The sequence below is a fragment of the Peromyscus maniculatus genome, chromosome 1 (assembly GCF_049852395.1).
Source record: "Peromyscus maniculatus bairdii isolate BWxNUB_F1_BW_parent chromosome 1, HU_Pman_BW_mat_3.1, whole genome shotgun sequence".
Taxonomy (NCBI): Eukaryota; Metazoa; Chordata; class Mammalia; order Rodentia; family Cricetidae; genus Peromyscus; species Peromyscus maniculatus.
The window spans coordinates 132,704,596-132,728,040 of NC_134852.1; the positions used below are offsets into that span (position 1 = coordinate 132,704,596).

At 46.0% G+C, this 23,445-nt stretch overlaps 1 protein-coding gene across 2 annotated transcripts in view; it reads left to right on the forward strand.

Moving 5' to 3' along the window:
- Positions 1 to 23,445, forward strand: part of Prkcb (protein kinase C beta) — a 336,312-nt gene that overhangs the window by 254,539 nt on the left and 58,328 nt on the right. For both annotated transcript variants that reach the window (XM_006980349.4, XM_006980350.4), the window contains exon 10: positions 16,396 to 16,569. In XM_006980349.4, coding sequence (XP_006980411.1) covers positions 16,396 to 16,569 — 174 coding nt within the window. The remainder of the gene's footprint in view (positions 1 to 16,395; positions 16,570 to 23,445) is intronic.

A 23,445-nucleotide genomic window follows, 5' to 3' on the forward strand; every position in this document is an offset into this window, starting at 1 on the left:
ATAAACAGCGAGAGCTTAGAAACTGGGCACCCAGGTACCACAGCCGTGGTTGATAAAAACAACCCTATCTTGTTCTGTGGCTGGGTGTGCATCTAAGGTAGAAAACATGAACCCCTTCCTCTATGGCTTGACTTTCCTGGAACAGTATTCCCGAGGCCGAGTGTCTGGATGTCCCCACAGGTCTAAGAAGTGGACCTGAAGTTCCCGAGAGTCCAGAAAGTTGCCCTTCTATATCCAGAATTTAGCTGCCAAGGTGCTGACTTCTCCAGCTCAACATTCACACCACAGCAGCACACACATAGGTGCAATCACAGATTTGGTACGCCAGTTGTGTATTTATATTAATGTGTTCCAGGAGAGCCTATTAGCGAAAGGTACTGAAGCTAGTGCGAGAGCTGAAGTTGTTTTAAGTTTTGATGACAATGCCCAAGATCCATAAAACAAAAATGCCTCTAATCTGTAAGCCCCTTGCCCAAGGACAGATATGTCCTGAAATGCTGGAGGCTGTTGTTTATGAAGGATAACAAACCGCATATTTTCACTGCCCTAATCAAGTTTGACCCTACTGCACTGGATGTGCTTGATCACATATAGGCGGGAAGTATTCCGGCAGGGAATATGTCAGGATGTATGTTTGCCCCTAATTGGCTCTGGTGAGAAATATGTAGCCTTATGGGTTTGCCTTTGTGAGCCTCTGCAATTCTTAATGGGCTTTGTTCTGGAAGTGACATACATCGCTTGTCAATGTGACTTGTTGCCATTTTCTGGGAACCCTAAATGGACCTGGCCAGAGTCCATCACCCTCGCCAGTATGTAATTAAATCTTGCTTCAATCTGGCTCAAAAATTGTGGTAATGGTTTTCTACTCATATGGTGGGATTAACATTAGTACCAGTGATGAAACTGATGAAAGCTGTCTTCAAATCTTATGCTCACAAGCACCTCAGTGGCCACTCTATTTTAAAGAACGTGAAGTCTTTCTCTATAAACTGTGGAAAGTCCCAATCTCCCCTCCACTTCAGATCCTCTCCTTTAGAGGAGGTTCATGATTCAGGATCCCTCCGTTCTTTGAGCATCCTTTCTAGGATCTGGATCCTCCATCACTGTTGTGTGCACTGAGTGGATATAGACAGTCAAGCTGCTCCTTCGAGCAGCTTCACCAGCCACTCCATCTTCATCCTTTACAAAGTGGATCCTCCAGTTATCAGCTTCTGGAAACACCTGTCTCAGGTTGTCCTGTTACTCTGCAGATCTACCACCCAGATTTAGAGGTCATGCTGTTTGTTTGTTTGTTTGTTTGTTTGAGACAGGGTCTCTACACATAACCCTGGCTGTCCCAGAACTCATTATGTCTAGAAGGCTGGTCTTGAACTCACAGAGATCTGCCTGCTTCTGCTTCCTGAGTGCTGGGATTGAAGGTGTGCGCCACCACACTTGGCGCAGAGGTCGTACTTTTGAGAGCAGATGGTCAGCACCAGGGAGATAATTCTTTGTTTTTATAAGTGCCCACTGACATCCATCATTAATAATTCAGTCACCCAGAGGTACTTACCGAGTACTTACTGTATACCAGATTCCTTTTCAGTATAGCAGCAATGTCTGTGAACAAGACAGACAGAAGCTTCTGTCCTTCTGGACTTACACTCTATTGGTGGTGACAGTAATGGTGACAATGGTGGGGTTCTCATCACTTGGAGTTCTTACAGTGTGTCAGGGCCTTATAAACGTTCTGTATGGATTAGATACCAATTTTCCTACGATGCAGCTATGATCATTCCCCCTTTTAAAGATGACGAGACCAAGATAACAGAAGGCCGGAGTAACTTGGTGAAGTCACAAGTTTGTAAATGTCATTTAACAGGTCAGATTTGATTTGGAAATGCATAATTTATGGCTTTTATGGTGCTTAGGACATGCTGCGGTTTGAATAAAAATGCCCCCCAAAGGCTCATAGGGAGTGCCACTATTGGAGGCGTGGCCTTGTTGGAGTAGGTGTGGCCTTGTTGGAAGAAGTGTGTCACTGGGGGTGAGTTTGGGGATTTTAGAAGCCCAAGTCAGGCCCAGTGTCACTCTCTCTTCCTGCTGCCTGTGCATCCAGGTGTAGAACTCTCAGCTGCTTCTCCAGCACCATGTCTGCCTGCATGCCACCATGCTTAGTGCCATGATGACAGTGGACTAAACCTCTGAATTATAAGCCAGCTCCAGTTAAATGGTTTCCTTTACAAACATTGCCATGGTCATGGTGTCTCTCCACAGCAATAGAACACTGACTAGCACAGGATCAAAGCCAGGGCCTTGAACATGGTAGGCAAGTATCCCACTACTGTGCTACACCTCCAACCTTGATTTGGGGCTCATAATGGCTTGACGCTGAATCCACACATTCCAGCTTATCTCAGTGCCTACAGTGCCCATGTATGTGAATAAGCTAGACAGTTTCCCGGGACACTTATTTTCTCACTTCCTCCCTGAGCGCCGGCTCCCCCCACTCCCCCCACCTCTTTTTACTTCAAGCCATAGGCCTGAGTACTGGGAAGCTTCCTCTCACCTGCTGGTCCATGAGCATGCGTTCCCTCCTGTGCACTCTGCCTTTCTGCACAGGCTTCAGCATCGGGAGATCCTCCAGATCCCAGAGGCATCCCCAGCAGGGCCATCCATGCACTCTTGTTTCCTTTGAAGTCTTGGCCCCCATTTGTTCAGTTCTTCCTAATGGTACTGCCCCGCCCCGCCCACCCCTATTCCGTTCACTCTCCCTTGTCGTCTCTTGCATTCGCTGAACAAATATTGTCAGGGAGGTTCTGTGCTATGGACTTCCATGCATTATGTGGTATTAACTAGCAATGCAATCCTGCAAGATAGTTAACTGATGACAGCTCTATCGTACCTATGTAGAAATTATAAGTGAAAAGGGCTGGGTGACTTCTTCAAGATGTGATCTTGGAGAGCCGTTTGCTGCCTGGAAGAGGTGCGGAGGACTTACGATCTGGTTTTATGATTCCAGGTGCTTCTTACCATCTTGTAATAGTACTCTTCTCCACTTTGGGGTCCACACATCTTCCCAAACTTCCCCCCTTCTTTTCTCCTTCTCCTTCTTCCCTTCCTCCTCCCCTCCCTCCCTCCCTCTTTCCACCTCCTCCTCCACTTCAGGAGAGGTCCCTCCATGTAGTCCAGGCTACCCTGGAACTCGCTGTATACTCCAGGTTGCCTTCAGACTTAGAATCCTCCTGTCTCAGCTTCCCGGGTTCCAGAATTGCAGCTGCAGCACTCCTTATTTTGAAATAACATTTCCAAAATGGCTACCAGATCTACACAGTGGCATAAGGGTATTATGCTTCCTTCTGTGGAAAAAGAGTTAAAAAAATTCTATCCTGTGAGTACATTAATGTCGAGACAAATACCTTAATATTACATATTAAAATATTTGCCCCAGAGTTTCTCCCCTTGTGGCTTTAAGAGACCTCAAAATGCTTTTATGAGCTCTCGAGATGGGGGCCCTCAGGACTGTGCCAGGTATGACCAAGGGAGAAGCCAGCCCCAGTTTCCACACCAGCATCCTAACAGCCAGGTGCTCCACTAGAGTGCTCTGTGGACACAGGAGAATAGTCCAGATGAAGCATCTTGTAGCAGGTGCAGCCCTGAATTCTGACAGGAGGAAATGTCCTGAGGAGATTAAAGGGGCATTAGTTCCTAGCAATAATGGAGACCTTCTCTCCTAAAGTCTTTGAGCCCCAGCTGTGGGAGTCGATCCTAATTTTAATCTCATTAGTGGCATGTATCCACACACACACACAGCACATACATTAGATGTGGTTATATAACCCTGCAGACAAAAGCACTCCCCTTTCTTCGCCCTCTTCGCTATCTTCCTGTACCATATGTTAAATTGCTTTATCATATGGCTCACAGAGAGCTGAGAGTCTCTGCTACCTGTCCCCTTAATCCTCTTCCAGGGAACCTTTCGGCATTTGCTGTCTGATCTTGGCTTCCTGCCGTCTCTGTAGTTCTGTCCCAATTATGGTGCCTCTCCCCTCAGCCCCCAAGCTTCCATATGCAATTCTGATTGTACTATGATTTTGCAGGCTCATCTTCTGAAATCATTTTCCCCGATTTCCCAGGTCTCTGCTCAACAAAGTGACTTGCCACTTCAGTCCTCAGAAGACAGTGAATTGAAAAACAAGATAAGGTCCCCCCCCCCACACACACACAAAATTAATTACATTGAGAAAAATTAAATACCAAGAATTTATGCTTTATAATGCTTCACCGCTGCAAATAGATGGTCAGGAGAGGAAAGGGAGTTGAGGACCAGAAAGATGGGGTATACAGCTGTATATCTTGAAATGCCCAAAGGCAGGGCAGGATGGGTTCTTAACAAGAGCCCAGCAAGTATGCCTCTGCCTCAGGGGCACTCACCCGCCACCCTCCTTCCCACCACTGTCCCTCTCCCTGGCCATGCATCAGTACCACCCTTTCAGCTTTTTCAGTGTTGAAATTCCAAACAGACTATTCTAGAAGTCTAAAATACCAGGAGAATCTAATGGTCTCATGCAGCTCAGGAATCCATATGATTAGCTGTGCCCAAGAAGGAGGGGACAGCCACACCTGTAGAAAAATGACAAGGACATGCTTTCGTAAAGTGTATATGAGAAAGGTCTCTATGAGGAGTATTTAGATGACTAGCTTCTCTGGTCCATAAGCCAAAGGAAGAATTTCCTTTGGGTCTATATATTCTTTTAAACGTTGCCTGATTCTCTGAGGGAAAATACCACTGTATAAATCAAGTCATCTTACTGAGGGGCCATGGAGCCCATGAACACAGAAACTGCACAGGGTTTAATTTTCTAGGCATGGTGGTACATATCTGTAAACTGAGATCTCAAGAGATCACAAGTCCAAGGCCAATTTGAACTGCATAGTGGGATTCTGTCTCACAAAAACCAAGGACTAGGTATGAAGCTTGTTGCATAGCATGTCCAGGGTGATGAGTTTGGTCCTTAACACCACAAAGAGGGGGTGAGTGGTGTTAGGGGAAGGAAATCAGAAAATTGGACTCAGGTCCAGGTTTGGAGTTTCCACAGTTCCTGTCTCCCTACATCTCATAAGCATCTCTTTGTACCACATCAGAGATTCACAGCATGTTTTAATAGCACAACACATCTATAATCTTTTCTACAACAAACACAGTAGCAGAAACCAGACGACTAGAATCATCTAACACCCAGAGTAGCTATTTGGGATATGCAAATGAGGATGATGCGTAGGACTAGAGGTGGCATGGCCTGCTTCACCCCATCCGTCTCCCCAAGTGTTGTATTGCACATTGTGTACTGACCACATGAAACGCCTCTGCAGAAATCTATCCTCTCCTCTGGGGCACTGGGACCACATGTGAGTATTTCTGGTGTTGTTCATTTAATTTGTGGCGTGATCTAATGATGGTCTAATGAGGGAGGGCTAGCATTAGCTCCATTTTAGGGATGCAGAAATAGAGGCTCAGGCAGTGAGAGACTGGCAGTCGCGCAGCAGAGGGAATAGAGTCACACCCAGTGAGCTCTCGCAGCATCCATTGCGTCAGTGTGATCCACTCCTGCCCCAGAGAAGCTGCAGGCTCCAGGAGCAGTGATCTGTAGTGTCAACAACAAAGCCAGTCTTGTGCTCATAAGGCAGATCAGATTATAGGGAAACAGGCTTTCTTTGTGCCACCTAATTGTTTAAATGAATGACAGACCCTTAAGGGCTTCATTTCATTGTCTTTTGGTAAAAGGCATCAATTACTGGCTTGTTTTCCCAGGAACAATCTACAAAAACAGTCAAATTAAATCTGCTTTTATTTTAGCCCTCTAGCTTTGTCAAGCTTAACGTACAACTCAAAGAAATGACTAAGCCAGACAAGTCACAAAGTTTATTTATTTATTAGGCATCTCTGTGTTCTCTCTCTCTCTCTCTCTCTCTCTCAACACTTGAGGCTTCTCTTAGCAAATTTCAAGTGCACAATTCAGTACTTTGTATGTGGCATGCATTAAATCTCTAGTACTTACCTTGGAACTGAAGCTTGGAACATCTCCCTATTCCTATACCACCCCTACCTCTGTTGCTGCGAGCGAACATCTCTCAGCTCCTGTGAAATTTGATGATTTTTAAAGATTCTGTATAAGAGCCTGCATTATTTGTCCTTCTGTGTCTGGCTTGTTTCCCTTACCGTAAGGTCTTCCAAGTTGACTAATGTTTATTTTTAGCTCAAAAAAGCCTTCAATAACTATTACTGATGCATGCATTTCTAATAATGCCAGTAATTAGCGGTGATGTAGTCTTGAGGGCAGAGAGAACATTTCTTCATATTTCTTACCGTAACCCAGGTAAGCATTTCGTATTAGACCCAGTCAAGCGTCTTCATTAGGAACACAGGCAGCAGTCTCGGGTTCAAGTCTCCTTGCTTCTTCTCCACCTCTTTCCTGCAGTTTGTGGGGGTCGTCTCTCTCATCCTGCAGTGGTCTCTGTTTAAAGAGTTTGCAGGAGCCAAGGATAATCAGGCAGCAAAACCTCCCATCTCGACTTCTCTTCACATTTCTCCAGCTTTATCTGTGCTAAAGGTAAAAATTCAACTTAACTAAACCTAAAGCACAACACCGCAGCATCATTTAAAAAGGTTTAGGGGTGAAAAGATGGTAGTCATTAAAAGTGCATACCATGTAAACACAAATATGTGAGCTCCATCCCCAGGACCAGGTGAAATTCTGGGCATAGAGGAATACACTTGTAATCTAAGAGGTGCGGGGTGGGTGGAGGCAGATGGATCTCTGGTGAGCTAGACCAGGAGAAGACCCTGTCTCAAAAACAAAAGGGGGGCAGTATGTCACATACCTTTAATCCCAGCACTCCCAGAGGCAGAGACAAGCAGATCTCTGTGATTTCAAGGCCAGCCTGGTCTACACATTGAGTTTTAGGCCAGCTAGAGCTAGATCATGAGAACTTATCTATAGTTCCAGCATTCTGGAGGCTGAGGCAGGAGAGTCACAAATTTGAGGCCAGCCAGGACTGGAGAGATAGACCCTGTCTTAAAGGTAAAGTACAGTAAAACAAAGTAGCAAACTCGAAAAATGAGAAACTCATAGGGAACACGCAGCTGAAATTTCTGCAGAGGTGGCAGGGTGGTGACCTCCAGTCAGTGTGTGACTTCCAGATGAGCTGCACAGTGCGCCACAGCCCTCACACACCATTCTCACACAGAAGTCTACATCAAGGCCTGCCAAATAAAAATTGCACGTGTTCTTTTAAAACAAACAAACTAACAATAAATAATATAGGACAATCCCTAAGAACTAACATCCAAGGTAGTTCTCTGGCCCCCACATACATGTTCATGTGTATCTGCACACACATGAACATGCACACACAATAAAAGCAATAAAGAAATAAGAAGTTTTAATTCTGGACACATCTGCTACCTTGACCTCTGACACGAAAATCAGCTCGCTTCTGTTACAGATCCCCAGGCTGTATTAAAGAGATTTATATTTATTTTTATTTTGTAAAGAAATTTTATTTGTTTCAAGACAGCATCTCACTTTTTATAGCCCAGGCTAACCCTTAATTCGTGGCAGTCTTCCTGCTTCAACCTCACTAGTACTGCGATTACAGGTGTGCACCACCATGCCTGGCTAAGAGATTTTTCACCTGCGGAAGTCTTTGCATAAGAATCATGGAATGGCTGACTTACGTCCCCCAACTTGCTGTGTGCATGGTGACTATCATCTTTTTGTTGAGCAGACTTGAAGATCGCATGGAAGAAATGATTCGTTCCACCCAGGTCTACACCCACTTCTGGTGCACACAATTTCCCATTACACCACTTTTCAGTTTTTCTCTGAGACAGGCCTCCAGTGTGCAAAGTCTGTTTGGCTGCCTGCTCTAAACAAGCTGTTAAAGGCCCTGAATCATGTCTAGACTGCTAACTTCCTCTTTGCTGCCAGAGGCAAGTACACTGATGTCCCTGAGCCACGTAACTTCATATTTAACTGGTGTGGCCACCATATCATATATAGTTTGAACATGTGTATATGTATGCACATACACTTAGAAAACACTATCCAAGACTCAAACCAAAGGAATAGGCATTGGTGGATCAGAACTCAGAAACCTGAAGATAAGGTAGAACATGTGAGACATCTTCATGCTGAGGGAAGCTGAAAATGAGATGGCCTCACCCGTAAAGAACTCATCAGCCTGATGAAGTCAGCAGCACCCTGAGCTCTTACTATCTGTGATGCTCGTCACAAACTGTGCATCACTGAGTCTCCATCATGGCTCTCTGAATCCTGGGTAACTGACTGTCTGTGTCTTACCCCCACATCTTAACATGTTGAAAGAGCTCCTGGCTGGCATAGGTTTCCCTCCTACTCTAGGTCTTTGGCTATAAAGAATATAGTTTCTAGTTTCATTTCTGTTGCAGTTTGGGGGAGAACAGGTTGATTTTAACTCCCAATTCCAGGTTACAGTTCATCACTTCAGGGAAGTCAGCAGCAGAAGCTTGAGATAGTTGTTCACATGACATCCACAGTCTAGATGAAAGAGAAGCCATGCAGGTGTATGTGCTTGCTTGCTTGCTTGTGCTCAGCTGTATTTCCCTATTCTTCGACAGTTCAGGTACTCCTGCCTAGGGAATGGTGCTGCCCATGCTGGACTGTGTCTTAATATATCACTTAACTCAATTAAGACAACATCCCCCATATATGCTCATGGGCCAACTCAATGTAGACAATCCTTCACTGAGACTCTTCCCAGGTGATTCTAGTTTAGGTAACATTGACAAAGGTGACCATCACAAAGGACATGGTTATTTAAGTCCCTTTCTCTGCCATTAGTTCTAAGATCCAGGCTGAAAGAGGACTTTGACAAGTCTACATAGTAGACAGCATGCATCTGAGAGGCCTGGACATTGAGGGATATAGTTCCTTGCTCTCCATTAGAATTTTAGACATTGGTAGATGATCTGCCAATTCCACAGGAAGGCTCTGTGTGGTGGTATTCTAATTGTACTGAAATGTGATTTTGATTGTATGTTAATAAATAAAGTTGCTCGGGGGTCAGAGCTATTAGAGCCATAGACAGAGTGTGGCGGTGGCGCACACCTTTAATCCCATAGATCTCTGTGTGTTCAGGGATACAGCCAGCATTGGAAACATATGCCTTTAATACCTGGGGGGCTGTACATACAGACAGTGACGAGGCAGTCATGTGTTTGGGTTTACAACCAATGAGAAGGCAGAATGACTATGAAACGACTTACACACAGGGAAATAGCTCTTCCTTTCCGGAAGCTAAGACCACTGCAGGAGGAAGGGTGAGATTTTAGCTCTGAGCTCTGACCTCTTGGCTTTCTCTTTTACATTGGTTCTGTGTTTCTTATTTAATAAGATGGTTGGTTACATCTACAGCTCTGTAGGCTACTGACCAAGCATGCAGATTCCTAGAGAGTATCTTTTGAGGGTCCCCTAGAGGACTTGTGTCCAGCTGCCTCTACATGGCTATGCCTTTCATTCTGGGCTTTGCACCTGACCTCCCAGGCATATTTTACAGCTGTAGTAGTCTGATTTTTCAAGTCATGTTCTGCCTTTCTCACATAGATGAAAGATGTGGAAAAGAGGCCATTATACCCAGGAAGGAATTTGAACCCTCTTCTTGTTCTCCATAAGTGTGTCTTTGTTTTAATAACCATGGCTTGCTTAGTGTAAAATACAGTTCTTTACATGTGTTATGCTGTTTGGACTCATGGTGACCTTGCCAGGGAGAATCTACCATTATGCCTCTTTATTAGATGAGGAAACAGAGACAAAGAAGTTGAACTAACTTTCCCAACAATACAGAGAACAGCACATAGAAAGGCCAGAATTTGAATGTATAACTCAGGAGCTTGAATTTGTGCCTACGTGATTTTACAGCTCTTGTTAAATAGAAGCTTCTGGATCATCATACTCCACCTGCTGTCGTTCCATTATTTGTCATAGAGATTGTTAAGATGTCTACCATGTTGTAAAGGCACGGATGCTGAAGTTAGCCTTCATCCTGGAACCAGGATGCACCCAGATTTTTCCCAAAATTCTGCCCCTGAGTGGCTGGGTGCTCTTGGGAGAGAAACTAGACAGTGTTTGGCCCACATTGAAGATTCTGACCTTTATCATACATCCTGATGGACTACAGCCAGCTCACCTCCCTGTCATCCCCCCCCCCCTCCGACAGGCCTGACACAGGAAACACCCAAATATTTAGAAGATTCTGATTTAATTGGCCTTGAATGTGGCCCAACCATCATCAGCTCCTAAAAGTCCTGCAGGGAATTCTGATGTGCAGTGTGGAGACTTAGTATCTCTTGTAAGTAGGTGGGGCAAAGCCTAAAGAGTGTATGAGAGAAGGTGGAGGCAGCAATTGACTTAAAGCTCAGACAAGACCATGCACCCCTGCAAGTCTTCAGAGGGGCCAGATGGGAACTGAACTGAAGAGAGTTCCAGAGAACAATAAGACCATCAGGAAATTCCCTATTTTTGATCCCCACCTTGCCAACAAGTCTGTTCCTTAGTGGACTTGGCATAGGGGATGTGGGGCACAGACCTCAATTTCCCCTTGGTGTCTACACTGTGGGCACAGGAGCTTTGACTTAATTACTCCCATACTCACGCCTGTCTCACCAGACTTCTGCTCAGACACCTTATTGGCACCCTTTGTGATCGAGTTAGAGTTTGGGGACCCTGAGTCCCAACATCCTTTTCTCTATTTTCGATGCATTTGTGCCGATTGAAGTCATCAGATTGAAATCCTCCTCCATCTCTACTCGTTAGGCTAGTGTCTTCGTTAAGAGTTTCTATAACTGTGATAAAACACCATGACCGAAAGCAGCTTGGGCAGGAAAGGGTTTATTTTAGCTTACAATTCTCAGGTCACACTCCATCACTGAGGGAAGCCAGGAGGGGAACTCAAAGCAGAAACCCGGAGGCAGGAACTGATGCCCTGACCATGGAGGGGTGCTGCTTACTGGCTTGTTCGCCACAGCTTGCTCAGCCTGCTTTCTTATAGCAGTCAAGACTACCAGTCCAGGGGTGCCTCTGCTCACAATAGGGGTGTCCGCCACCATCAATCGCTAATGAAGACAATGTCCTACAGGCTTGACTGCAGGTCGCTCCTATGGAGGGAATTTTTTCAGTTGAGGTTCCCTTCTCTCAGATAACTCTAGCTTGTGTCAAGCTGACCCAAACAGCCAGCACAGCTAGCTCTCAGATTCTGATGCCACTTCCTGTGTTGTTCTCTCCTCTTCCTCTTCTGGTCCATCATAGGGGTGATAGTAAGAATACTGTCCACTGCAGCTTTGCAAAGGTCTGTGCAAGAAAGGAATTGTCTTCAGTTCCAGGAAGAACATGCTTTTCTGCCTGAAAACAAAGCCGCTTTCCCTATAGAAAATATCAATGTTCGTACATTTTGTGTGTTGCTGGTTGTGTTAGGAAAGAGAGAAAAAGGAAAGATGAGAAGGAGGTAAAGAGGGGAGAGGAGAGTGGGAAGATAAAATAATGCATTAAATACCTCTACTATATATACACACTCATACACAAATACACAGCCTTAAGTACGGCTGTATAATGTATAATCATCTTAACCATCTGTGTTGAGGTACAGTCTATGGGCCACACAATTCACTCATTTATGTTATATGATCGTGAATACTCTCTCAAGTTCTTTGGGAAATGTGGGTTGACTGGAGTCATATACAAACATTAAGCAGTGCCAACTTCTAAGCACTTGAAGCTCTGAGCAACCAGATATGGCGACCTAGATCTAGGGAGTTGTGGCTGCTTTTCCTCGCTCAGATCTGTTAACTCAGTGAGCAAATGCTGGTTCATTGTTGACCGTGAGCTGCATGTTAGAAATACAAGTGATGGCAACGTAGCTGACCCCACAAAGAGAATAGCTAAGTCAGATGATGAGTACAGTGCCCACTGTGGAAAGTCCGTGGGGGTGGGGGTGGGGAGACACCTCTGTGGGCAAAGTGCCTGCTGCACAAGCGTGAGGGCCTGAGTTCTGATCCCTGGAACCCACATAAAAGCCAAGCATAGCAGCACGCATGTGTAACCTCAACACTGGAGGTCAAGGTGGGTGGACACAGGCAGATCCCCAGGGCTTGGGTCTCCAGAGCTTAGCTACCAGTAAATCTAGCAAAAACTGTGAGCTCTGTGTTCAGTGAAGGGCCCTGTCTCGGGAAAAAAAAAAAAAAAAGGTGATGACCAGATATGGGAAGATACCTGAAGTAGCCTCTGGCCTCCAGAGTATACTCATGGGTGAATGCACCTGCACATACACATGTACACATGCTACGTGTATGCATGTGCCCACATAGACACACAAAAGATAAGTCCGTGAAGTGAGATGAAGTGGTGTCCATAACATGAGCACTGTATGCTTAGGCAAGGTAGGCAGTTAGGACCCTGCCAGGGCCACAGTGGAGTGTGAGCAGCCATCAGGAGGTCAGAGAGCAGGTGCTTGAATGCCTGAGGAGAGGGCTCCTGCATTCTCTGTGCCACAGAAAGACGTAGGAAGTTCTCAAGAAAGTGAGTGATGTGAGCTGGCTTGAGTCTTCAAGCATCCTTTGTTGTGTGGAATGTCATGTGTGTATGTGTAGTGTCGTGTGTGTGTGTGTGTGTGTGTGTGTGTGTGTGTGTGTGTGTGTGTGTGTGGAGTGTCATGTGTGTGTGTGGAGTGTCATGTGTATGTGGAGTAAGAAGAGTGGGAGCAGAGCTAGCCAGAAGCAATCATGGGAACTTGGTTCAAGGACTAACCATCCCTCAGGCTTTTCTCAGGAAAGATGACAGACTTAAAGCTCCACCCACTGTCCTCTCTCTCAAGCTCCTAAAACACGCAGCCTCCAATTCTAACCCTGGGATGTGTGAAGACGACCTTCCTCAGACACACGGATGTCTCTGAGTTAAGATGAGGTTGCTCCGAATCAGAGTGGGTCCTAATGTAATGTGTCCTCTAAAAACATCTGGACACAGACATGGGACAACAGGGAGGGACACGGTGTGGAGAAAGGGTGGAAATGAGAGCCATCCATGTGTCTATAAGCCAAGGAGTGCCAAGGCTTGCTGGCCGCCACCAGAAGCTGGGCGAATTCTTCCTTAGCCTTCCCCAGCAGCTGACCCTGCCAACGTCTGCAGTTTGGACTGCTGGTTTCCAGAACTCTGAAGTTCTGTTTGTTTCTTGTTTTTTTGTTCTTTGCTGTGCCCACCCTAGGAGACAGTCCAGTGCTGGGTGTTAAGTGTTCATCGTTTGCCAAACAGTGCTGAGTCAAGTTACACTTGACCCATATGGTTCCTGAGACCACCAACTGAGGTTTTCTTGGCATGCCCATTTGACAGGTTAGGAAACTGAGGCTCAGAAAAGCTAAGTGGATTTCCCAATGTTGCACAGCTACTTTGTGGCCAGCCTTGAATATATATCAGGCATTCTAACTCTCAAATTCACACATTCACCATTGCAGAGCATTACCCACTCTGTGGGCAGAGGCCAAGATGCTGAGCACACCTCACCATGGGGATCTGGCAGCAAAGTTCACCACCACAAACTTCCCACCAGGGAGTCCTTTGGCTGCTTTTCTCTATGTTATTTACTGTCGCTGGAGTTCTGCTATTTATCACATCTCTCCCTGAAGATTCTTGGGGAACAGATGTGGCTTGGAATTTGATAAGAACGTTACTTCAACACATCCTTTCAGTCTGTGTGGAATCCTCACCCTGGAGATGCAGGGACAGCTGGGCAAACAACCCACGCCCTCTGTGCTGGTATTAAAGTTTCTGGAAGCTCCAGGAACTGCTCGATGCAATTAATAAGAGATTTATTTTCACTTCAGGAACACGGTGGGGGGGGGGCGGGGGAGGGATGTGGCTGTGGCCATTGCTAGCTCGAGCTAATTATTTGCATTTTGACTTTTGCTGTCTTTGTTTCCTATGTAAGCATCACCGAAATGCCTGGGGTATGGCAGGCAGTGAGTTAGCAAATGCCAGTATTAAGAAGAATGTGGAAAAGGCACGTTAGGGCAGGCGAGGTGGCTCCATTGTATCATCATCCCATGGTCCTGGATGCTGTCACTTCCTGCTCCTCCACTAAGGACAGACAGGAGGGTCCTGGAGTCTGTGAGTGAAGGTCTGGGTGTGCCAGGACATTTTAGCCTCTCAGGTGCAGGCTCTCCTCCCGTCTCTAGTCCTTCTCCTCACTTTCATCCAATCCAGATCACCTCACTGCTCCCTGTACTCTTCCATACTCTTCTATCCCTGCTTTCTCTGCAACCAGAGAGCAGAAAACCCCACCTTCTTCTGATTCTCTGCTTTGGGACATGAGTTTTCTTCGGTCCTCCTCCCTGCCTTGGCAAGGGCTTGGGGGGGGTGTTTGGGGGGGGGGGGAGAAGGACGTACACTGAAGTCACATCCTGACCCTGTAACTGGATTGCCACCTGAGCCAGGAGCTCTTTTGAGGGCTCAGACAGTGTCACAAAGGTAACATCCGCCGAGAACAGGCCTGCTGTAGTAGACTGTCTCCCAGAAGTCTTCTTCCGAAAGCATTGTACATGGCCCCACATCTGCAGTGCCCACGGGCACCACTGACTGGTAGGTGAGAGAAGGCAGGAGAAGCAAGAGGCTGGGTTAGCTCAGGAAAGCCGTTGAGCTCTGCCTGAGAGTTTTAGTGTGTGGATGCAGGACTGTGGAAGCTTCCGTAGCTGAGTTTGGTTGGACCTTTTTCTGTTAGGACAGGGGCTGAGCGGGCATGCTGACATACCTGTGAGCTCCTGGGTGTCCATCCCTAGTCCATCTAGCCTCAAGTCTCTGTTGAACAAGAGGTTCACCTGTGTCAGGAGATTTAGTCTTAATCTCCTAACTTCTTTGAGGCTTCTTCTGAGGCTCAAGTGAAGCATTTAAAGATAGGAACCTGGGGTCAGGGAGACAGCTCCATGGGTAAATCATTCACTGTGCAAACCTGATAAAGTGAGCTTGATGCCTTGACCCCAGGAAGAAGGAAAATCAACTCCTGAGAGTCATTGTCCAACCTCACACGTGTGCCATGGCATATGAGCACCTGCACACGATACACGTAATAATAAAAGAATGAAGACAGGAGCTCTGGCCGTGTAAACCTAAGTTCAAATCACATCCTTGCTCTGAGTGGTACTCTGCAGGCTCTTAGCCTTCTATGCCCCAGTTTCTTATAAGGTTCATGGCAGTGTCTGCTTCCAAGAATCGTATGCGAAGCAAATGAGAAATAACACGTGAGAACAAATAAATGCTTGATACATTGATAAGTACTCAAAAATATGGTGCTGATGAATGTTGTTTACAAAACAGATAACACAGTACATTTAGCAAATATGCCAATCAGATCACTTCTTCCTCGGGGAGGCCTTCCCAGGCAGAGTAGGTCTCCTTTGAATGTGGTCCAAGCCTTTGCTTCCCGAGAGTCTCCCTGTGGATAGCATGCACCAGCCATCGTCCCTCTGACTCAGTCAAGACTGAGGATAATAATAACATAATAAAATAGCATTGTGTCCATAAGCCACCTGCTTTGCTGACCCTGCTTATGACCACAGCTTGGAGGAAGAAGCCTCAGGACAGCAGGCAAGGCTGTTAAAACTGAATTGACTATTCCTATAATTAGTTGTCTGGTCTCTTTTCCTCCCTGAGTTCAGGGTCAAGGAATGTGCCTGCTTGATTCTTGCTGCATGCCCAGCAGGCTCTTACAGAACAGGCCACACTGAAGGAATAAAGGAGTAGGTGTCTCAAACCCAGGTTTATCTGTCTGTCCATCCATCCATCCATCCATCCATCCATCCATCCATCCATCCATCATCCCAACCGCAGTTTCCCCTCCCTCCTCTACTCCCATTTCCTTCTCCTACCTCCCCCTCCCAATCTATTCCTCCTCTGTTTCTGTTTAGAAAGGGACAGGCCTCCCATAAGTATCAACAAAGCATGGCATATCACCTCAATTGATTTTTGTATTTTTAGTATTTACTGATTATCTAATACATGTCTGGTACTTTTGAAGATTTAGAGTTACACCAGTGAATAAAACAGACAGTGAAACTTGCTTCTAAGGGGTGATTATCATTCTAGCCATGTTGACTGGCATTGTTATTGATGGATGTCCCAAAGGGTTCAATACACACTCATCTTTCCTAGAATCATCTTCTGTTGATAGGACTTAGACATTCAAAGTGTGAAGTGGCTACAAAGTGTTATTTATTGTCTCTGGGTTAACACAACATGTCTGTCCAAAGCTGGGATGGGTTTGCAAGGATTCTGGGTACCCACAGGTGTCCCTCGGGCCTCTTCTAATGGTGCTGATACACTTGCTGTCTTCCCCCAGGTCATGCTCTCAGAGCGGAAGGGTACAGATGAGCTCTATGCTGTGAAGATCCTGAAGAAAGACGTAGTGATCCAGGATGACGATGTGGAGTGCACAATGGTGGAGAAGCGGGTGCTGGCCTTGCCTGGGAAGCCACCATTCCTGACTCAGCTCCATTCCTGCTTTCAGACCATGGTAACTGGTCCCTTGCTCTGGGAAGTCACTTTGGCCAGTAGTGATATCTTTACAGTAGCCATCCCAAGGAGATACTGGGCCTTTGGTGGTGCCTGAGCAGTTTTCCTGCTGGGAGCTGAAGGATGCTGGCCCCACAGAAGTCAGCTGACAATTCCAAAGGTTGCCACTGAATGCTGTCCCCCAGACAAATAGTTTTATAACCAGACAAGTCAAGCCTTTTCTAACATTAAGGGGTGACTTGGGGACAAGGACTCAGCAAGGTTTATAATGTATACTTCTAGATAGTTACAGTCAGTCCTCCCCGTTCTTTGGAGGAGCATGCATACATCTCTGCAGGTTGTCTGAGGCCTTTGCTAGGGGCCTTTACAGGGAAGGATTTCCTGAGAGCACAGCCCTAAGAAGGCCTCTGAGGCTGGGCACGGGGTTGTGCAAAATGGCTGGTGAGCTCAGAACATGGCTGCCAGGATGAGTTGGGAACATTCATGCATTCCCTGCTGCTGCTCCTGCAGGAGCAAGATGTCACTTCAGTGGGTTCTGACCTTCCCTGGGCCTGTTAGATGTTGGCCTCCCTTTCCCAGGAGAAGAGGCCAGAGCACAAGTGCAAATTAAGAGTTTATTCCTGCAGATGTGGTTCTGTGAAAAGCCAATGGCCTTGAGACTTGAAGATGCTTCCAGGGATTCTGTAGGATTCTTTTGGATCACCCCCCCCCAGTCCCCCTGCCACCAGCTTTCAACCTACACACTGGCTTTAAATCTCACCCTCTAGGTGAAATGGGATGGATGTTCTCGTGTTCTGCATCTAATTTGGTATACCTTTTGCTGCTGATCTAGTGAGCCCCCAATTCTGGGCTGTTTGGTCTGTACTGTTTTCGGTCTTGGATTTGCTTAGTGAAGCCTCACATCACCTCTGCATGCTTCTGTCTCCCTTGTGTTTTCTGCAAATTGGTAGCTGAGTCCAGAGGCTCGGTCAGACTCAGCTTCTATCCCTTTGTAAGACTGTGGGTGACCCCAGGTTCTGGATGCAGTCTGTCACCAAAGGCAGATAATGCTCAAGGGTCGTGGTGATGCTGGCCTGACTGATGCTCAGCACCAAGTCCACCCGCTCATTGGAAATCATCAGAAGGGAAGGTCTGTTCTGCATTCGCTAGCTGCAATGCTTTTACAAAGAGCGGCTTCCCCTCACTTGTTCCCTGGTGATCTGGTTCAGACAGAAAAGACAGAATTGATGCTTCATTTCTTCCCTTTTTTAAGCCTCAGGATAATGAATTGGTTCCCAACTATGCTCTAAGGAGGACTGAAGCTTGCTTTTAAAGTAAACTTTTAAGGGAAAGTGAGAGTCACTGTAAATAAAACTGTAAGTGAATGATAATTTATATTGTATGGGTACTTGGCAAAGATCGGTTACAAAAGAAGTCAAACATCTCTAATGTTACTTTGGGCAGTTCAGGACAGAGGAGGTCCACGTGTTAGCCGAGTCAGGACATAAACCTTGAGGCTCCCCTCCCCCTTTTCCATGACTGGTTCCCAAACTGACTCATGGACATCAGTGTGTGAATGACAGACTGCCGGGTAAACAGGCCAGTAGCAAACTTGGAGTGACGGTTGCCGCTTCAGTTGGATGTGTTGAGATGGGGAGATATGAGTCATGTGTGACTAATACTCATTAAAGGAGAGAATCTTCATCAGTAACGAACTGTTTTGAAAATGGCAATGTGGAGTAGATTTAAGCTTATTTATTTATTTATCTGTATTTATTTATCTGTATTTCAGTTTTCTGGCATTATATTCTAAGAGTTACATCCATGTGGCAATAATAGTACCAAGCACTAGCTTTGCCTCCAAGAGTTGTCATATGCCAGGGAGAAAGGACTGAGAACTGTGAGAGTCAGTGGACTATTGTCCTCCTTGGGGAGAGGTTCTGGGTCTCCTTCCAGGCAGTCTCCCACTCCAGAAAGCCAAGGGATGCAACGGGCAGCTTCTCACCAGTTGACAGTAAGATGAAATAGTATTAACATTTCTAGGGGCTGTTTGGTTTTGGGGGGATGGAAGGGGAATGCTTGGAGAAATCCATTTGTTCTAAGAAAAAAAGCCTGGTGAGGCCAGCTGAGAGAGCAGCAGACATCCAGCCTTCTCAGTCATGTTCAGACAGACACCCAGCCACCTCAGCTGTGTCCTGTGCATCTTCACATTGCATAAAATGCCCCAACTTGTGTTATTTTCTTCATTTAAAAAAAGATTTATTATTTTAATTTTTCTTTTTTTTTTTTTTTTGTTTTTAGAGAGGGTCTTCTATGTAGTCTTATCTGTCCTGGAACTCTCTATGTAAATAAGTCTGGACTCAGATTAAAAGATATCCTTCTGTCTCTACCTCCTGAGTGCTGGGATTAAAGGCATGTGTCATCATATCCAGCCTGACTTTAAAAAAATTGTGTGTGGTGTGTGTGTGTGTGTGTGTGTGTGTGTGTGTGTGTGTGTGTAAACCAAGTGTGTGGGGGCAATTGTGGAAACCAGAAGAGGGTATCAAAGAGCCTGGAGCTAGAGATACAGACAGTTATGAGTCCCCCAAAGATGGGTGCTGAGAAATGGACCTGGGTCTTCTGGAAGAGCAGAAAGTGCTTTTAACTGCTGGGCCATCTCTCCAGTCCCATTTTCTTATTTTTGAAGCTAAGTACATGTATTTTAATTTTGCATAAAATAAATATAATAATACCCACTCTATGTGTGGCATGGGAGTTGCAAATTTAAGCTCCTTGGCAACTCTTAGATGGATCCTATTATAACCATTTCACAGGACAAGGAAACTGAGGCCATACAGCTAGGCCATGTCAGGGCCAGGATTTAAAGCCAGGCACAGTAGCAGTAATACTAATACACTTGTACACAAGGAGGTCTTTGGAATGGGGTTGACCTGGCTATCATTCTACCTGACAATCCTTGGTTGGAATCTCTAGCACACAGATGTCTCCATCTGGGCCTGAGCTCTATCCCAGCCTGTCACCTCCGACCTGCTCTGTAAAACCTCAGGTTTCCACCCCCTCGGTTTTCCCATCTCTGGGGTGAAACTGATTTTCTGTTGGAACATTTAGCATGTGTGAATCATCAGAGATGTTTCCTCCCAGCCACACCCAGAGGTTCCAATAGGGGTTGTCCACAGCTGGAAGCGTAAGGATCAAGGACCCAGAGCACTTCTCTATGGACACAGCACTAAGCCCCCAATTCGTCCTACTCGAGCTGAGCCGCACCATTTAGGAGATGCCACCCAGTGGCCTTACCAGTGACTGCGTTAGTTTAGTTTACTGTTGATGTGGTAGAGCACCTTGACCAAGACAGCTTAGAGAAGGAGGGGGTTATTGTGTCTCATGGCTCCAGAGGGATGAGAGTCCATCCCGGTGGGGGAGCATGGCAGCCAGGGGCAGGCATGGTAGCTGGAACAAGAAGCCGAGCTCATATCTCAACCACAGGCATGAAGTGGGAGAGCAAACTGGAACTGATGATGCTTTCAAACCTTAAATCCCGCCCCCAGTGACGCACTTCTTCCAGCAAGGCTGTGTCACCGAAGCCTCCCCAAACAGTGCCACCCACTGGGGACGAAGCCTATGGGGGACGTGTCTCCCTCAAACCACCACAGGAACCATGTTACCAGCAAGACCCAAAGCAGCAGTGAGCAGTGGCAAGCACCCTAGTCTGTGTCTTTCAGCCGCTCTGTTGGCAGGTTACATTACAAATGAGAACAATGACAGTCAGACAAGTTAAGGAACTTGTGTGATTTCACACAACAAATTAGTCGTGGAGCCTGGATTTATTCTAGAAGACTCCAGAACCCCAGGTCTGGAAGGCTTTGCTGCCACCGCCCCCCCACCCCCCACCCTGCCGCCATGCCTGAATTCCACATCGCTGCTTATGACTCACAAAACATTTCCTCTTTGGTTGTGTCCACGCTTCACAACAATTGTCTGTCTTTCTGCCCAAAGGAAATTGACCCCAAGAAAAATAAAGTGACTCAGGTTACATAATCGACAAATGGGAACCCCAGAACAGGAGGCAGAGTTTCCTAACGTCCTGTTCAGTAGTCTTTCTACTGTGAAGTGTCACCCCCACACTACATGGATTCTGTAACACTTCATTGGGATTTTCTCCGAGGGGGTGACTAAATGTGGGGAGCATAATGGCCGTTGTTACTGTGGCTTAGAAAAGTTTCTGGGGAGGTCCCCTAGGGGTGGTCATCCAGCACAATTCATATGCTGGCACTGTGGTGCTCTGGCCTTGGAGGGATCCTGAGGGTGGGTAATAGAGTTGGAACAGGCAGCATCCCTGAAAATCAGAGCATGTGGCTGGTGTGTGGAGGGTTCCTGTTCCCAATTATTTCAACATGTATGTATTTGTTTGTTGAACCCATTGTCTCAAGAGCCTATAGTGTCACCATGAGGGACACCTAGTGACGAAAGATCAGGTCCCCATTCTGTTGGGGTTCCCATTCTACCAGGGAGACAGGAAAGTGAAAACCGAGACAGAGTGGAGGGGCTCAAGTCAGGTGGATGGGTGCCGTGAGATCACATTTTTTGATGGGATCAGCAAGGAGAGCCATGGTGGTAAGGCTGACATTTGAGCAGAGACCGAGCTGGCAGGGTTCTCTGGGGGCAAAGCAGAGGCAAGAAGAGTGTGTGTGAAAGCCCCAGGCAGGAGTACACTCCCTGTGTCTGAGGAGCAGCCAGAGAGCCAGCTGAGCCTGAGTGGATTGTCATGTTGTATTTTGTGACCCAGAATTCCTTTATGAATCAGCTATCTTGAAAAGGACAGCAAATCTATTGTAGCATACTGCAAACTTGATTTTTTTTTTCCTTTTTGGCTAGAGGTGTAGAATTTTGAAAATTAAAGGTCCATAATAGAAATTTAAAAAAAAAAATCTGTAAAGTGGTCAAAACAGATGAATGTGAAATGCATCCACTAATACCCAGGATAGTTTTTTTTTTGCCATTCTTGAAATGACACAAAGCTCACTATTTTAAAAGTTGTTTAGAAAAGCAAAACTCTGTCAGAAGTACCCTTACGCTGTATTTTCAAACCTTTCAAAAATAGGCATGGCATTTTCCACAAGTGGAAAATATAGAATATTAAATTTCATTTGATGTATTCTAAATGTGTTCAGCCTAAATATGCACATGGAAAATAATCAGAAGTAGGCATGGCCATATCAAAATATTGATTAGATTCAGGGAAGGGTTTGTAGGCAACTGTTTTCTCCTTGGGTTCCCAGTATTTCAGAAGTGTCTATAAAAAAGGAATTGAAATTTGACGTGGGTGTGTGTTATATTCACACATGTGTATACAGGCATGCATACCCACACACACAGTCTAGAGGAGTTCGACATGTGGTCTGCTCTGTCCCTTATTACCCCGAGACAAGTTCAGCATGATCCAGTGATTGCAATACATCGACCCCTCACAGAGTTGGGGTTGCAGGTGCATGCTGCCACACCCGAGTTTTCACATGGGTGCAGGGGATTAGAACTCGGGTCCTCGTGTCAACACAGCAAATGCAAGGGCACTTATAGGTAAGAACCTGTGAGCCATCTCCTTAGCCTCTTAAATTTTTTTTAAAATTGCCACAAGATGGCAAAATAGATGCAGAAGTTTTTGGGAGAGAGTTAAGCTTTAGAGAATTGCTCATTAGATGAGCCAGTCTCGGGCAAATCGAGCTCCCGTGAGAAACACACAGGGCAAAGCACGCATTCCCCAGGGAGATGAATATGGACCTGTGATTACCGGCCACAGGACTCCTAGAAAGGCACTAACAGCTCTGAATATGGGTTTCATCATCTCATAAAGGGAGCCCATTACATGGGGATTAAAAGAGACAGTTGACTGAATCTGACAGGCACTGAATGGAAGCTGGTTCCACGGTTAGAGCTGGGCTGGGGCCCCTTGCCACACAGGTACAAAATGATTTCATTTCCTGCAATGTTTTTGCAGTTTTTCTCAGGGACAATTGTCAGCCAGGCACATTCATGTAATTTCCCAACTGCCAGTGGGCACAGGCAGTTAAGTTTCTTCAGCAAAACATCTATTTTAACTGTTTTCTTTTCAATTGAACATATGCACCTCTTTTTTTTTTAAATAGAATTAGATTTCATGAGTCATTGAAGGACAGAAGTTACTTCCTCCCCAAATTTGCTGCCATGGCCCAGCAATAACTCAGCTGCAAGGCATGCTGGGAGAAGCATCAACCCAGAATACAAAGGAGGGCAGAGATGGAGATGGGGATGGTCTCCACTTATAGAATGTATTCTGGTGACATGCCCTTTGAACTCCCAAGAGCATCCAAGGAGCAATGATGATTCAGGCCATATCTGGTTTAGCAGTAATGTCCAAGGATGTGGTAGGACCTTAGGACAATGCTGAAGAAGGTTCTGGCAAAGATCTTGGTCAGAGATGACTGGATTATAAGAAATAGAACACTTCTATCCCGCACTCACCTACCTCATGCACAAGCAAACACAAATTGCTAACTCTAGGTAAGATGTTATGGGAGAGAAACAAAGGCACAGGTGTGCCTGACCTTGGAAGGACCCAGAATCTGCAAGTTGAAGGCAGATTGTCTGCTTTCTCGTTATTTCTGTGTTTTTCACTGCTTGTGGCAAGTGTGGCTTCCTTCCAATTCATAATCATGGGGAAGAGAATCTGATTGGTTCAGCTTACATCAGGTGTTCTTTCATGGCCCAACCAAGTGCTCATTAGGTACTCACTCAGTAGGAGCCTTATAAAAAGTGTTGTATCTACTTGAAAGGCTTAAGTGGTGCTCTTGTTAGGTGGGAGATGCCAAAGGAGGCCAAGAAGATCCAGGCACAGATACAGTCTTCAGTGCCTCATAGGAGAGGA